Source organism: Lissotriton vulgaris, chromosome 10 (genome assembly GCF_964263255.1).
Source record: "Lissotriton vulgaris chromosome 10, aLisVul1.2, whole genome shotgun sequence".
NCBI lineage: Eukaryota > Metazoa > Chordata > Amphibia > Caudata > Salamandridae > Lissotriton > Lissotriton vulgaris.
Window position 1 is genome coordinate 585154789 of NC_141698.1, and position 13585 is coordinate 585168373.

Sequence of the window (13585 nt, forward strand, 5' to 3'; positions counted from 1 at the left end):
TGCTAATACAGTCCAGTCTATCTTTTTAGGAGGAATAATTATTTTCAACTTCACTAATATAGATGTGGGAAGGTCTAAAATTATGACATGGCTTCTTTGCGGGTTCCCCTTCTACATCCAACTGCTCTAAGTCTTTCCATACCGTCCCAAATGTCGCACGGTCATCAACTCTACGAACAGTTCTCCACATACCAGGGGGTAATATCAACCCGAAAAACATATCGATATCAGGCAGAGTCATATTACAAGAGCTAATGGCTTATTCAACTTCCTCATAAAAAGCGACTGGATTTTTCCGCGGGTCGGGCAAAGCAGCTTTAAGAGCCATAACATCCGCTCTATTCCAAGGAGTCTAAACACAATTATAAATAAAATAAGCCTTCGCGTCAGTGGAAGTCTTATCATCATCCGTTCCTGTACCTTTAGGAGGGACATACAAAGGTGCGGCTTCCCGCATAGGTTTCGCATTAACTACCCCATTCTTATCTGTTTCAGAAGTAGATGCCTGTGTCACTGTGGTCTCAGATGTTTGTGCAGCTGCATCAGCTGCCTTTTTCTCTTCCCGCAAACGAAATGCATCAACACGCAGTTTAACCAAACGTCTGATTGAGTCCGCCACCTGAGAGGAGAGAAAGACCATATTGCATTTATTTACAATCATCTGCGATATCATCAGGCTCCAATTCTTCAGAATGTTTCCAAAACAGTTCAATTACCTCTGCGACAAATACCTTGGTAAAATATATTTGCTCTCTAACCTGCCATTTTTGCACGTCTTCTAAGAGATCGGAAGCAGAAACAGCACCACGAGCAGCTTTGCAAGCAGTGGATCTAAGATCAGCCACACGCTCAGCAGTCAACATAGAATGAGTTTCCCGTGACTTCTCCTGCTCTGTAGAAGAATCTTCATCCGAATCATGGGTAGGAGCAGAGGGAAAAGTATACGGAGGCGGAGAACGGTCTAGCAAAAGGGAATCATACTGTTTATTAAGGATAGGATCGATGGGTAGACGAACAGGGTATTGGCCAGTTACCTGTAAATGACGCTCCCTATCCTCTCTCTATTTTATTTCCTTCATTTCTTTATTTTTCAATTCTAATGCTTTCGCATGATTACTTCTTCATTGTTCCTTATCGAGCAAAGCTTGCTCTCGTTTCATTCGTTCACGCACTTCTTTCTCCCACATTCGTACACAGTCAAAGATGTCTTGCCTAGTCTTTTGCTTAAACATATATTGTTCCACATACTGAATCTTTCGAAGATCAAATGACCCATGCATAGGCCAACGCAACTCCGGATCCTTGCTAGTATATTTATTCCATAACTTGCTGTACATTATAGAAGAAATACCATTTTTAATATACATATCCCTATTAGACGCCCTCTCCAGGTGAGCCAGTTGGGTCCTATCAAGTTCCAAACTGGTACCATTACAAAAGCGACACATCCTACGAAGTGTGCTAAGAACAGGCATGCCAAAAATAGTGCAATATATGCAGTATTATACGCAAAGTAGCACTTAAATCACGATGTGCTGTTCAAATCTTATACAAAGTAGAGAAAATTCTCCTCATTACCTGCCTACATAAATTGCAATTTATGTATGTATCCAAATCATTGGCCAATGCATATACAATTCCAAAAGCGTCGCATCAAACGACCTTACTAATCACAAGTCTCCAGATTCCAACTGTCAAGTCCTGAATCGACCAAATTTTCACTGCACAGTGAACAACAGAAGAGATCTCAGTCGAGGACCGGCACCACCTGGAGGGTCAGATCTGAAAGAGAGAAAAGACGGGGGTCTCCTCGGGCATAGATCGTCCGCAGCGAGATTCCAATCCTTCGTTTCGACGACTCCTTCGGGCATCCGAGTTGCCGATGAGCCCCACGTGGGGCGCCAATTTGTCGTGGTGGGCCTCAGCCAGGCCTACCAGTGCTAGGGGTTCGCCATTCTCTGCACAAGTCCACATACCAATAGAATAGAAGTTGGCACAGAAACTGGAATATAAAACAAAATCATTTGTTAAACCTCATGCATTCACACAACACTCTTCGGTAGTGTATGAAGTAGCACACTGAGTAGAAGGAACATGGACCTTTTATACCCAAACAGGGGCTCAAAAGAAGGCAGTACAAGTACACAGGAGAAGGTTTACATACATAAAAGGTCATACAGAAATGCACAGTCAACAGTAGGGAGGAGCTAGCAGTTTGCTAATTCCGGTAAAAATATCCTGACCGTTACAGACTAAAACATGTGTACGAACAGTACATTGTCTTCTGCGCAAGTGCAGAGTAGCAAAGCCTAATTATAGTCCGTCCATAAGCAGAGCACAAGGGTAAACGACAGTAAAGAAGGACAGAGCACATGGTGAGCACATGGCAGACAAGATGGCTGCCGGAACCAAGATTGCTTCAGCTAAATGCTAACATTGATCGCTGTCAATTTACAACAACAGCATCACTCAGGGACCCAACCATATCACTCAGCGCCACCACAGCATCAGTCAGTACCACCACAGCGTCACTCAGAACAACTACAGCATCATTCAGGGCCAGCACAGCATCACTCAGGGCCAGCACAGCATCACTCGGGGCCAGCACAGCATCACTCAGGACCACCACAGTATCACTCTGTGCCACCACAGCATCACTCTGCGCCACCACAGCATCACTCTGCGCCACCACAGCATCACTCTGCACCACCACAGCATCACTCTGCACCACCACAGCATCACTCTGCACCACCACAGCATCACTCTGCACCACCTCAGCATCACTCAGCACCAACACAGCATCACTCAGCACCAACACAGCATCACTCAGCACCACCACATCATCACTCAGCACCACCACATCATCACTCAGCACCACCACATCATCACTCAGCACCACCACATCATCACTCAGCACCACCACAGCATCACTCAGCACCACCACAGCATCACTCAGCACCACCACAGCATCACTCCGCACCACCACAGCATCACTCCGCACCACCACAGCATCACTCAGGGCCAGCACAGCATCACTCGGGGCCAGCACAGCATCACTCAGGACCACCACAGTATCACTCTGTGCCACCACAGCATCACTCTGCGCCACCACAGCATCACTCTGCGCCACCACAGCATCACTCTGCACCACCACAGCATCACTCTGCACCACCACAGCATCACTCTGCACCACCACAGCATCACTCTGCACCACCTCAGCATCACTCAGCACCAACACAGCATCACTCAGCACCAACACAGCATCACTCAGCACCACCACATCATCACTCAGCACCACCACATCATCACTCAGCACCACCACATCATCACTCAGCACCACCACATCATCACTCAGCACCACCACAGCATCACTCAGCACCACCACAGCATCACTCAGCACCACCACAGCATCACTCAGCACCACCACAGCATCACCCGTGAACACCACAGCATCACTATATGCTACCACAGCATCACTCTGCAGTGCCACAGCATCAATCAGCATCACCACAGCATCAGTCAGCACCACCACATTACTTAGGAACACCACAGCATCACTATATGCTACCACAGCATCACTCTGCAGTGCCACAGCATCAATCAGCATCACCACAGCATCAGTCAGCACCACCACAGCTTCACTCAACACCACCACATCACTCAGGAGCACCACAGTATCCCTATGAGCTACCACAGCATAACTCAACACCACCACAGCATCACTCAGCAGCACCACAGCATCACTCAGCAGCACCACAGCATCACTCAGCACCACCACAACATCATTCAGCACCACCACAGCATCACTCAGCACCACCACAGCATCACTCAGCACCACCACAGCATCACTCAGCACCACCACAGCATCACTCAGGGGGGCACCACAACATCAATCAGCACCACCACAACATCAATCAGCGCAACTACAGCAACACTTAGCACAACCTCAGCGTCACTCAAGCCCACAAAAATATTGCTCAAGGCCACAACAGCATCACTCAGAGCCACAGCAGCATCGCTTTACATCACCACAGCATCCCTCAAAAGCACCATAGCATCACTCAAAAACACCACAGCATCACTCAGTACCACCACACCATCACTAAATGCTACCACAGCATCACTCTGCAGCACCACAGCATTAATCAGCATTACCACAGCATCAGGCAGCACCATCACAGCATCACTCAGGACCACCACAGCATCACTCAAGGCCACCACAGCATCACTCAGTGCTTCTTACACTTTTTAATTACAACTTCTCAGCATGCTGCACAGCAGCCACACTTCTCTACTGGGACATTATAAGTGTTTTGTTATCCAGCACAATATCCTTGATTAAACAACATCAAGTGTTGCATAGCTAAACACTTACAAGGTCCCAAAAGCGAGACCTATTGGCTATGCCAATGTTTGTTTTAGGACTTGTGCCCTGGTGTGCAGCATTGATAGTTTTGTAAATCACACTGACTTGGTGAGGCACGTAGTTGATGGACTCTGCTCAGCAATTACGACCATGGCGCCCCTGGCTAGTTTTGGCGGCGCACAGTTTGGGTGCTACGTAAGAGTATAGAGAACATCCAAAGTTCCTGATGGTTCGACGATTAGGCCTAATTTAGATGTTGAACAAAAAAGTGGAACGCTTTGACCCAGAGGTACCGAATGTTTTGACTGAAAAAGGGTTGGAGACAAAATTAGCATTACTCTTTTGATGTAGTCAATGAGGAACTGTTTTAACCATGTAAAGGCAGGTTCCCTTTTCTCGCTCTCAGCCAGTCTTGCGATTAAAATGTTAGGATCAACAGCATTTAAAACTTGCAACATGCCCAATAAAATTAGGATGTTGGTGGATTTGGTATCATTAGCTCCTCCAAGACTGTGATGAAGGCTGATTCTTTACTCCTGAAGGGACGGAAACCTGCTTGCAAGTTCTCCAGGTGTGATTTCCTTTTCATCTAAACTGTTGCTGGTTGGGCACTACGTTTTCTAGGATACTTGCAACAGCTGGAAATTTCGATTGAGTAGGATCAGGCAGTCAGTAGTTCGATGTGTTCGAATCTTTGTCACCCCATGCTCCCACCATCCATTTCGTACCGCAGTATCTACCAGTAAAGACTTGGATTGGCATCAGTGTAAGCAGGCAAACCTGGCTATATAATGTTTGGGAGTTTGAACAACCATTCATATAGAGCATATTTCATGTGGGGAGCACTCTTGACAGCCCGATTTGCATCACACATAAAGCCAAAATAGCAAGGTTTTGCCTCCATCTGATTTCATAGTCAAGTGTTGGGTCAATTATTTGTGAAGGGTTCGGGAGCTTTGAAGGGTTTTCTAAGTGGGCACTGATTGATATTGACCATTTGGGCGACGTGTGGAGAGGACAGGCCTCAGTGACTTTTTTTTAAGTCCTGCAACAAGCGTTGAGTTGATGGAGTCAAAAGGTTTCAGGCATCTACAGCTGGGGCATGCCATCCGGCGACATACCTTACAGAGTGAGTAGCTGCCAGAGGCGACACAGCTGGAAGACGGTCTGTTACTCTACTGCATAACTGACAAAACCATTTCTATGATCTACAAAAAATTAATGAATAACCTCCTATACCCACTAAAGGCCTTGAGAGAAGCGTGGGAAAGCAATCTTGGGTTAATTTAAGATGATGATTGGGTTGAGGCAGTGCAGAGTTCTAGGGGAGTTTCAATACAAGCCTGTTTTCCCTTTGTCCAGTTGAGGATTCTACACAGATCATACTACTCTAAACACTTCTGCACCGATTGGGGAGGTGTTGCACTGCTCTATGCCTCGGGGGCTACGGGCAGGCAGGCATCTTTTTTTCATACACTGATTGCCCCGAAATCACCGTTACTGGGTGGGAGTTGTGCAGATAATGGCCCAGGTCACTTGTCTGAATGTGCCCCTGGAGGTTAAATGGCATCTCTTGAACATCACTGGTGAGTAGGTATGGCCCCAATACCGAAAGCTTTGTCTGGTGGTAGCAGCAGGAGTATTCAAGCCTAATGTAACGCATGCCTGTAGGGGAAGGCATGCCTCCCCGTATTGAAGATTGGGAGACTGATATGGACCAGTGCCATCAGGTGGAGCACGCAGTGTATCAAAACCGGGGCTGCTCTAAGAAATGGGACACGGTCTGGGTTAGTTGGTGCACGTATAGAGGCTAGTAATCAAAAGGAAACCTTGCTAACACGTGTACATTGGGAAGCCTCCACGCATGACAGATATTGCTTTCCTGTATGTAATTTGGTCTGCTCTCCCACCTACTTGTACTGTAGGATTAATCCATCAGTTGCATCTGCTCTATACTGAGCAATTGTTTAATAATGACTTTAAAAAACATTATTTGACAGGAATCTGTTCATGCCCTTTTCCAATTCCATTGATTGAACAAGTAGTGAATTAATGTAGATGGTCAAACGTGACTATGCTTCTAAGAGCCCATAGCCGTAGTACTTGCACTTGATGATCATGTCAATGGTGTGACACCGGCTTGCAGTCCGCAGAATTGATCACACAGCGCTTCAGTCACTGAACATTTCTCCTAAAGTTCTAGAATGTACCCTTAGCTTACAGAATCCGGGAGAGGACACACAATGAAGTGTGAGAGAGTCGTCTGGTTCCTTGAGGACAAAGTCACCTGACAGAGGTCTAGAGTAGATTTGTGCAGGGTGTCACAAATTGACACTCTTCATGCTGCACAAGGCCTCATGCTGTCGAGCAGACACATTATGTTCCGCATGCACTCTTTGGAGGACAGAGGAGGGCAAGTAGGTAGAATTCCATAGGGGTGCAGATATGAAGGGCTGTACCCCTGAACTATAACCTGCTGCCACCACCTACCTTTCACTGCATGGCCTGGTGTGAAGGAAAAGTGTACCCTTGACAAAATAATGTAAGTTCTGCTGCCAAGTATCCGTTAAATCATGGAACTTCTCCTTTAGACTCGAATTTTCAGGCTGACTGGGGAAATGCAGAAGACTAACCAGGAAATTGAACTGGCATAATGGCACATATTTTCAAAGCCTTATTTAGGACTTTTGTTCCTACAACCAGGTTACATAAAAAGCTTATTGTGGTTCGTTCAACATTTAAACTACCTTAGTTCACTTAGTAGCCATTAACATGTAAGCTGGCAAGAATAGCTTCAGCTAACAAAATGTCCATGTATTTGGCTGCATAATTAATATTCTCAGTGCAGAGGCTGCAGGTTATAAAAATCTATAGAGTTGTCGCATAAAATTATTCAAATAGGAAGTGTAGACTAGAAGAAAACTAAGCAAAGCCACGTTGTTCTACAGTATTATTTTCTGAGAGGTGGCTGTTCCATTGTTTTCACTTCTGAAGTTTTACATTTATGGTGGTGTGGCTGTTACCCAGACCTTGTTGCTTTCCAAATAGTCTGTTTGGTACTATTCGAGCATTTTAGATTAACAATTATGTAGTGACTGTCTAATTAGTAAATTAGTACATGTCAAGTAAATTATCCTTGTTTTTTACACAGGACCCCAAGGTTTCTAGTGCCTATACTGGCTGAAAAGTTTCCATTTGTAAATAAGTCTCCAAGAACATTGGTAAGTATCAATAGTTTTTCTTTGTGTGAGAATTGAATAGGGCATATATTTACATAATGGGCGCCTGCTATCAAATGGTGTTTAGGGCCTACATTTCATGCAGTATCCAAGAGTGCTTTATGGACCATAATGCAGAAGAAAGAGAATGTTGATGTATAACTGGGTACTTTCAAGAACCATGCACCTGTATTGCTTAATGAAGTGTCCTGTTTGGAGGTTTTAGTTTCAACAATATGCAAGAAAGAGAGGGACAAATGAGGTTAATATGAAGAAATATCTTGCCCTCTTCTTTGAGACAACTTTAGCGATTTGTTGTTTAAGACCTCTTGTTAACAATAACATTTATCAAATGGGCCTTGGATGATCCACTTATTCCTTACTGGATGTCTTTTTGTCTGTCTCTCACTTTCCTGCTCCTAGTTGGATTGCTTTTATACCTATTTTTGTGTTGGTCCCATCACGGATCATTTCAGTCTCACTGTGTTTTCTTTGGATGGCATGTATCCTTTCCACTGCTGATGGCAGAACTTGATCTGCAGTACTTATTAGGGTACTCTTTTCTCCCCTTCTTACACTTCTTTTTTCCCCTGTTTTATCAACTTTCGTAAAGCTGTCGCCATAATTGAGATATATTTTTTACAAGTATATAATAAAATACATTCAAAGACGGTTGCCACAGATGCACGTTCATCTGAAGTGGGCAACTTTAACTGTATTTTAATTACTATCCTAACTCCATTCAACAATGGCCACCATGAATGCAAATATTAAAAGAGGCAGTGGGGCATACTAAGCATCAGATCTCCAAATCGTGACAACACATTTTCCTTAAGTGAAGTAAAACGTTATTATGCCTCTTAAAAAGTAGTCTGTATAAGTTGAAAGCTTTTAAATTGGTTACTGGGTCTATTAGTGTATTTTTTAATGTACTTGATGGAAATGAAATGCGCGTCCTCTCTGATCTCTACAAGTCTATTGGAATTGTTTGATTTTGCCTTGTTTCTAGAAAACTATATTTGTAGCTCTTATGCCAATAATGAGACACATGCTGTCCTATAAGCAGATTTCAACAAAAGATATGTCTATCTCATATGGGTCAAATTTACTAAAAATGCTGCAAGCAGAGTGAAGTCAGGTGGCATTCTCTTTGCGCAAGTGAATGTATCACCTGTCCTCAGTTGTTGGTGGTTTGCAAAGCTTAATTAGGTGAGAACGGTTTACTGTTTACATGTTGTGTTCATATCCCCCTGTCAATCTACCCGATAAGGGTTGTTTTTCCACACCTCGAAAAAAACTTCACATTAAAATGGAATTCTGTCGGCTAATTAAAAATGATTCCTACTCTGTAAAAATGTTTTGTATTTGCTATCCCATTAAATTCATGTTTAAGTATCATATGCTACCCTCACAGCAGTATTTGTATGGAGAGCAGTCAATAAAAAAAGTGGCATTTTATTTTAAGTGTGTACATGTTTCCTTGTTTTCTGCTGCATACCCTATTGTTTGTTGTATCCAACTATTTTCCTGATACGTGAACCTGAGAGTTAAAAGGGCCTGCATGTTACCATGGAAGAGAAATGTATTAGATGGTGAATCACAATTTGAATAGGATCTACTGAATGTGTATTTCTGTTTCTTAATAAACCTGTGGTTGATCTCTTTTGTATCAATATTTGTTCAGATATCAAAATAGCTAGGTTATAGCACATAATGTGAAGCCTAATTTGTAAATGATCTGATAATATGCTGCAGTATTTACTTTTCATTTGCTGCATAATTTAGTCACCTAACCACATAATATGGTCCTCTAATGCCACAGTTTCAATACTCCTGCAGTTTAGCAATTCCTGAACAGTGCAGATTAAATGGAGACAGTTACAGTAATTACTATGTGGTTTAGCAGCCAATCGACCGTCCTACTGTGATCGAAATGCATTGTTGAGTGTAGTTTGAAAGTATTTTTTAAAAGATGTTTATTTTTGTTGAACTCTTCAACAAGTTGTGCAAGCAGTTCCTCAAATAAGAGATTAAAATGTCGAAGTGTATCATAGGTGAGTTACCATGCACCTATAATGTTGAGGGCTTATTTCCGTTTTCCAGTCATAATAAAAAATAGTACCTCTGTCTTTCAGGGGCCAAATTTAATCCACCTTGCAAAATGAATGGAGATTCTGGAGCATACACTACCATGTATATGATTTACTCTTAGTCACAGTGTAGCCATATAGGAGACAGATGCATGTTTTACACACAACTTTGTTTAATACGAGCTACTCTCTGTTTCAAAAATCCTATACATTAAGGTGTTGTCTGCACATAAGTAAACAGTTGATGTATTTGTCAGCATAGCAAGTCGGTTTAACAGAATTTAACAACAATAATCTGCAACTGTTAGGCAGTGTAAGCTTTTTCTTGAAGCAATCTGTGTCTCTGGGCCGCATGAACCAGTGTTATCCTATTGGATAACCAAGTTACTCCCTTTTGGCTATTTACTCTGCATGGATAGTGATGAGTAGTCCATGAGTCCACATTCGCAAGTGGCACAAGAGATGAAGCTTACTGAAACCTTTAACCTTTTTTGCATTACTTGTAAAGAAACAGTTGTTTCTTTTTCTCTGCCCCATATACAAGTCTCAGAGACTATAATGGGTTAAGGCTGTCCTCTGTAACTAACATCATACACTGTAGGGCCTTAATTACAGCATTGGGGATATTCCCCATCAGGTGCAAACTCCCAAGTCGGCCGGTATTTTCTTTTTTTTTTTTATCTTTTTATTAAACAACCGGCGGTATTTTCTTGAAATTTGATGTTTGTGCAAGTTGCCCACCCTAAATTATATTGTATGTACTGCTATTCTAGTATTTTAATCAGATGTTAGAATTATATGTAATGTTTTTATGGATTTTGTAAGCTGCAATAAACATTATTTCTTTTGGGGGATGGACGAGAATCTCGGATGTAGCATGTCAATTAAATAGCACCCAATAAACTCCACATTCAGTCATGGCTTTTACTTGCTGATGCTAGTACCTTCTACCAGGTCTCAACGGCTAATGGTGTTGGATGGGGTAGGGTGGATTTTGGTTTGTTCCGATCAGCTTTGGGCACTTGTGTTTCCCAGACAGTTAAAGGGGCGGAGGAGCAAGACGGAAAACAAAAGTGTATTCTATGAAATGCCTACCTGAATTTCTTGGTAGAGCTAGGTGTTAGGCAGGATAACTCATTGGGATTTAGTATGAATGGCTGAGGTAACCACAAACATTGTTCACTTAACAGCAAACCCAACAAGCACTGGCGTTGCCAATAGATTTCGCATTTGGAAAGTTGGAGCTATTGGTTTTGTAAATGACATTTTATATTTATATATTGTTATTGACAATGCCAATAACGATGTAAAGGCAAATGGCCTCGCAATGCTGGCAAATGGCTGGAGGGATGCCAGATGGGGGCGGGAGAGCCTGGTGGGGGGGGGGTGGGAATGCGAGCGAGGGGAGGAGAAGTGTGGCAGGCGGATTAGGGAGATGCACGGAGGGAAGCCGGATGGGGGCGGGAGAGCCTGGTGGGGGGGCGGGAATGCGAGCTAGGGGAGGAGAAGTGTGGCAGGCGGATTAGGGAGATGCGCGTGCTTGTGTGGTCACGTGACCCGCTTTTGTGGTCACGTGACTCACATGCACTGTGAAAAAACCGCAGTGGTTTGACGAGTCGATGGAGCACTTAAATTCTCGCTTATTACATCCGCAAGCGAATGATAATAGGCGAAACCTAAAAACCCACAAATCCCACTGGGATTGAGATCCCAGTCAACTCCATAAATAGTGAGGGTGCCTAAACAAGTACTCTTAATAGTCTTAGTGCAATTTCAAGATGCTGTGAAGAGCTCAGATGCTCTTGACTCTTTCACTGGAGTATGATACCCTGGCCTAACTGTAAAGATGCATCTTGTCCAGAGTTATTGCAGGGGGTACTGAATGGAAGATATTGAGAGTATCCACAGCAAAGTTCACTTGAGTACCTTACTTAAAGGGTCCGTGGCCAGGTGTGGTCAAGATTTTCTGTTGGAGGGGGAAGTCAAGGGGCCAGAGGCACACTTGACCATATGTCTTGACTAGTAATCATTAGGGACAGCAGAAGTTTAGAATGGAGAGACTTTTAGGTTATCGGTGCAGGTGTACAGATAGAATGGCCTGCATCCATGAGCCGTTACCTACTGCCAGTCTCCCACTACTCTGATATTTCATATCGGTTGTCTCAAGTGTCACACCTCTCGTGTTAGCCTAATGCTGTGTAGAAAATTCCCCTATTTTACTATAAGGTTTGAGATTCATCTCTCCTTTTGGATAATCTTAACTTGCAGTGTGTTTTTTAACTGCTCTTTTTTTAGAGATTACATGTAACCAATTGCAGAGAAGCCATGAATATCGCCCAGCGAGGCCATAATATGCCCAATCTCGATTGATATACGCAGCCTCCATTCTTGACACTGCTGGGTAGACTCAGCTACTTGCTTCGTGCTACCAGTTTGTGCAACTTCCTCTCTATTTGGGAGATTCCCACAGCACATCATCACTAGTTGAGTTTGCTATTTTAGAGACCCCCACTCTGTTAGAAGCTCCTTCTTCAGTAGCTCAGCGGACCCCAGCCCAGGGATGACCTCGGCAGGGCAGCTGGTACCAGAACAGGATATTGTGCCAGGCGATCCATGGCACACTGCTACTGTGCTTCAGACGCATGATGTTTACTTTCCTGAGACCTAGTTTTGCTTAGTAACTTGCTCCTGCCTACCCTCAGCTATGACTCTGTGTTCTATGATGGTTCTCTGTGGTAAGCATTGCTCCATGATGCAGACGAAAGGGTGGTGGAGTGGTGTTGGGAAAGGGACAACGCAATGGATAATGTGGATTCAGATAGTAAATTGATGAACAGGCACCAGCATTGACTCACTGGGTAGCTTTAAGTTTAGAGCGCTGTGTAGGAAGCTTTATATAATATTCGAAAAATAGGTATATTGTGTAGAGAGTCCAGGTATCCCTTATGAGTGGACAGGGCTTGCTTTAACAGTCCCAAGGTGCTCCTTTTGTGGTAGTGTGGTCGAGCTGCCTTAGGCTTTTGGAGGAGGAGTTTTAGACATTTGTTGTATACCTAAACACAGTCAATAAATGATACACATACACTCAATAAGGAAATCCTCACCGATCTAGAAAATGAACACATTTTTATATAATTTTAGGTACCAAGAACTTTGTTATTGTGTAAGTACTTTTTAAGTAGCAGTTTTAAGAAAACGGGTATATACACTTGTATTGTTTTGCATGCTATAATGTTGTCATGTAAGGAAAAACACACATACTGCTTATGGGTACTTAGCAGAGACTTATAGGACCGATCTTCAGAATTTAAGGTAAGTATAGTGCATTGTCCAAGGCAGCATCAAAAGGTCACCTCTGTAGGTTCTGGGGCGTCTGGGTGCAGAGGTGCTTTTCGACATAGGGTGTCCCTTTGGTTTCAGTGGGAAGCAGTCCTGAGAAAAGAGGCTGCAAGTAGGGACTGGAGGGCCAGTCTGGCTGAACCCACAGGGGGGCTCTGGTCTCGAGGGTCTTTGGCACACAGGGCCATTGTCGGTCCTCAGCAACTCATGCTAGGGTTGCATGTGCAGTGGGGCTTTGTTCGGTGGGGTCGCTTTGTAAATTCTTCTTGCAGTTTGAGGAAGCCTGCAGAAAGAAGCTGTAGGCAGCAACTGGGGGATCCAGTTTTGCCAAACTCCAGGAGGTGTTTGAGGCTGGAAGGTATCAGGACCTTATTTGCACCATTTGGTCACTTCGACTTGGGCTGGGGGGCACGGGTGCAGTGGTGCTTTCTGGTGTCGAGTTTTCCACAGTCCAGGACTCTCGCAGTTCTTTTATGGGTTCCTGCAAAATACAGGGGAGCAGCTCTGCTACTCCACAAGAAATCATAGTTGTTTCTTGAAGTGCTGGCAGACCTCCCAGGCTTTTGGAGGCA

The 13585-nt window shown here is 43.8% G+C and overlaps 1 protein-coding gene across 1 annotated transcript in view; it reads left to right on the forward strand.

Moving 5' to 3' along the window:
* RRN3 (RNA polymerase I transcription factor RRN3) overlaps nucleotides 1–13585 on the forward strand; it is a 546972-nt gene that overhangs the window by 172540 nt on the left and 360847 nt on the right. Inside the window, exon 8 of the mRNA XM_086941427.1 lies at nucleotides 7518–7587. Coding sequence (XP_086797553.1) covers nucleotides 7518–7587 — 70 coding nt within the window. The remainder of the gene's footprint in view (nucleotides 1–7517; nucleotides 7588–13585) is intronic.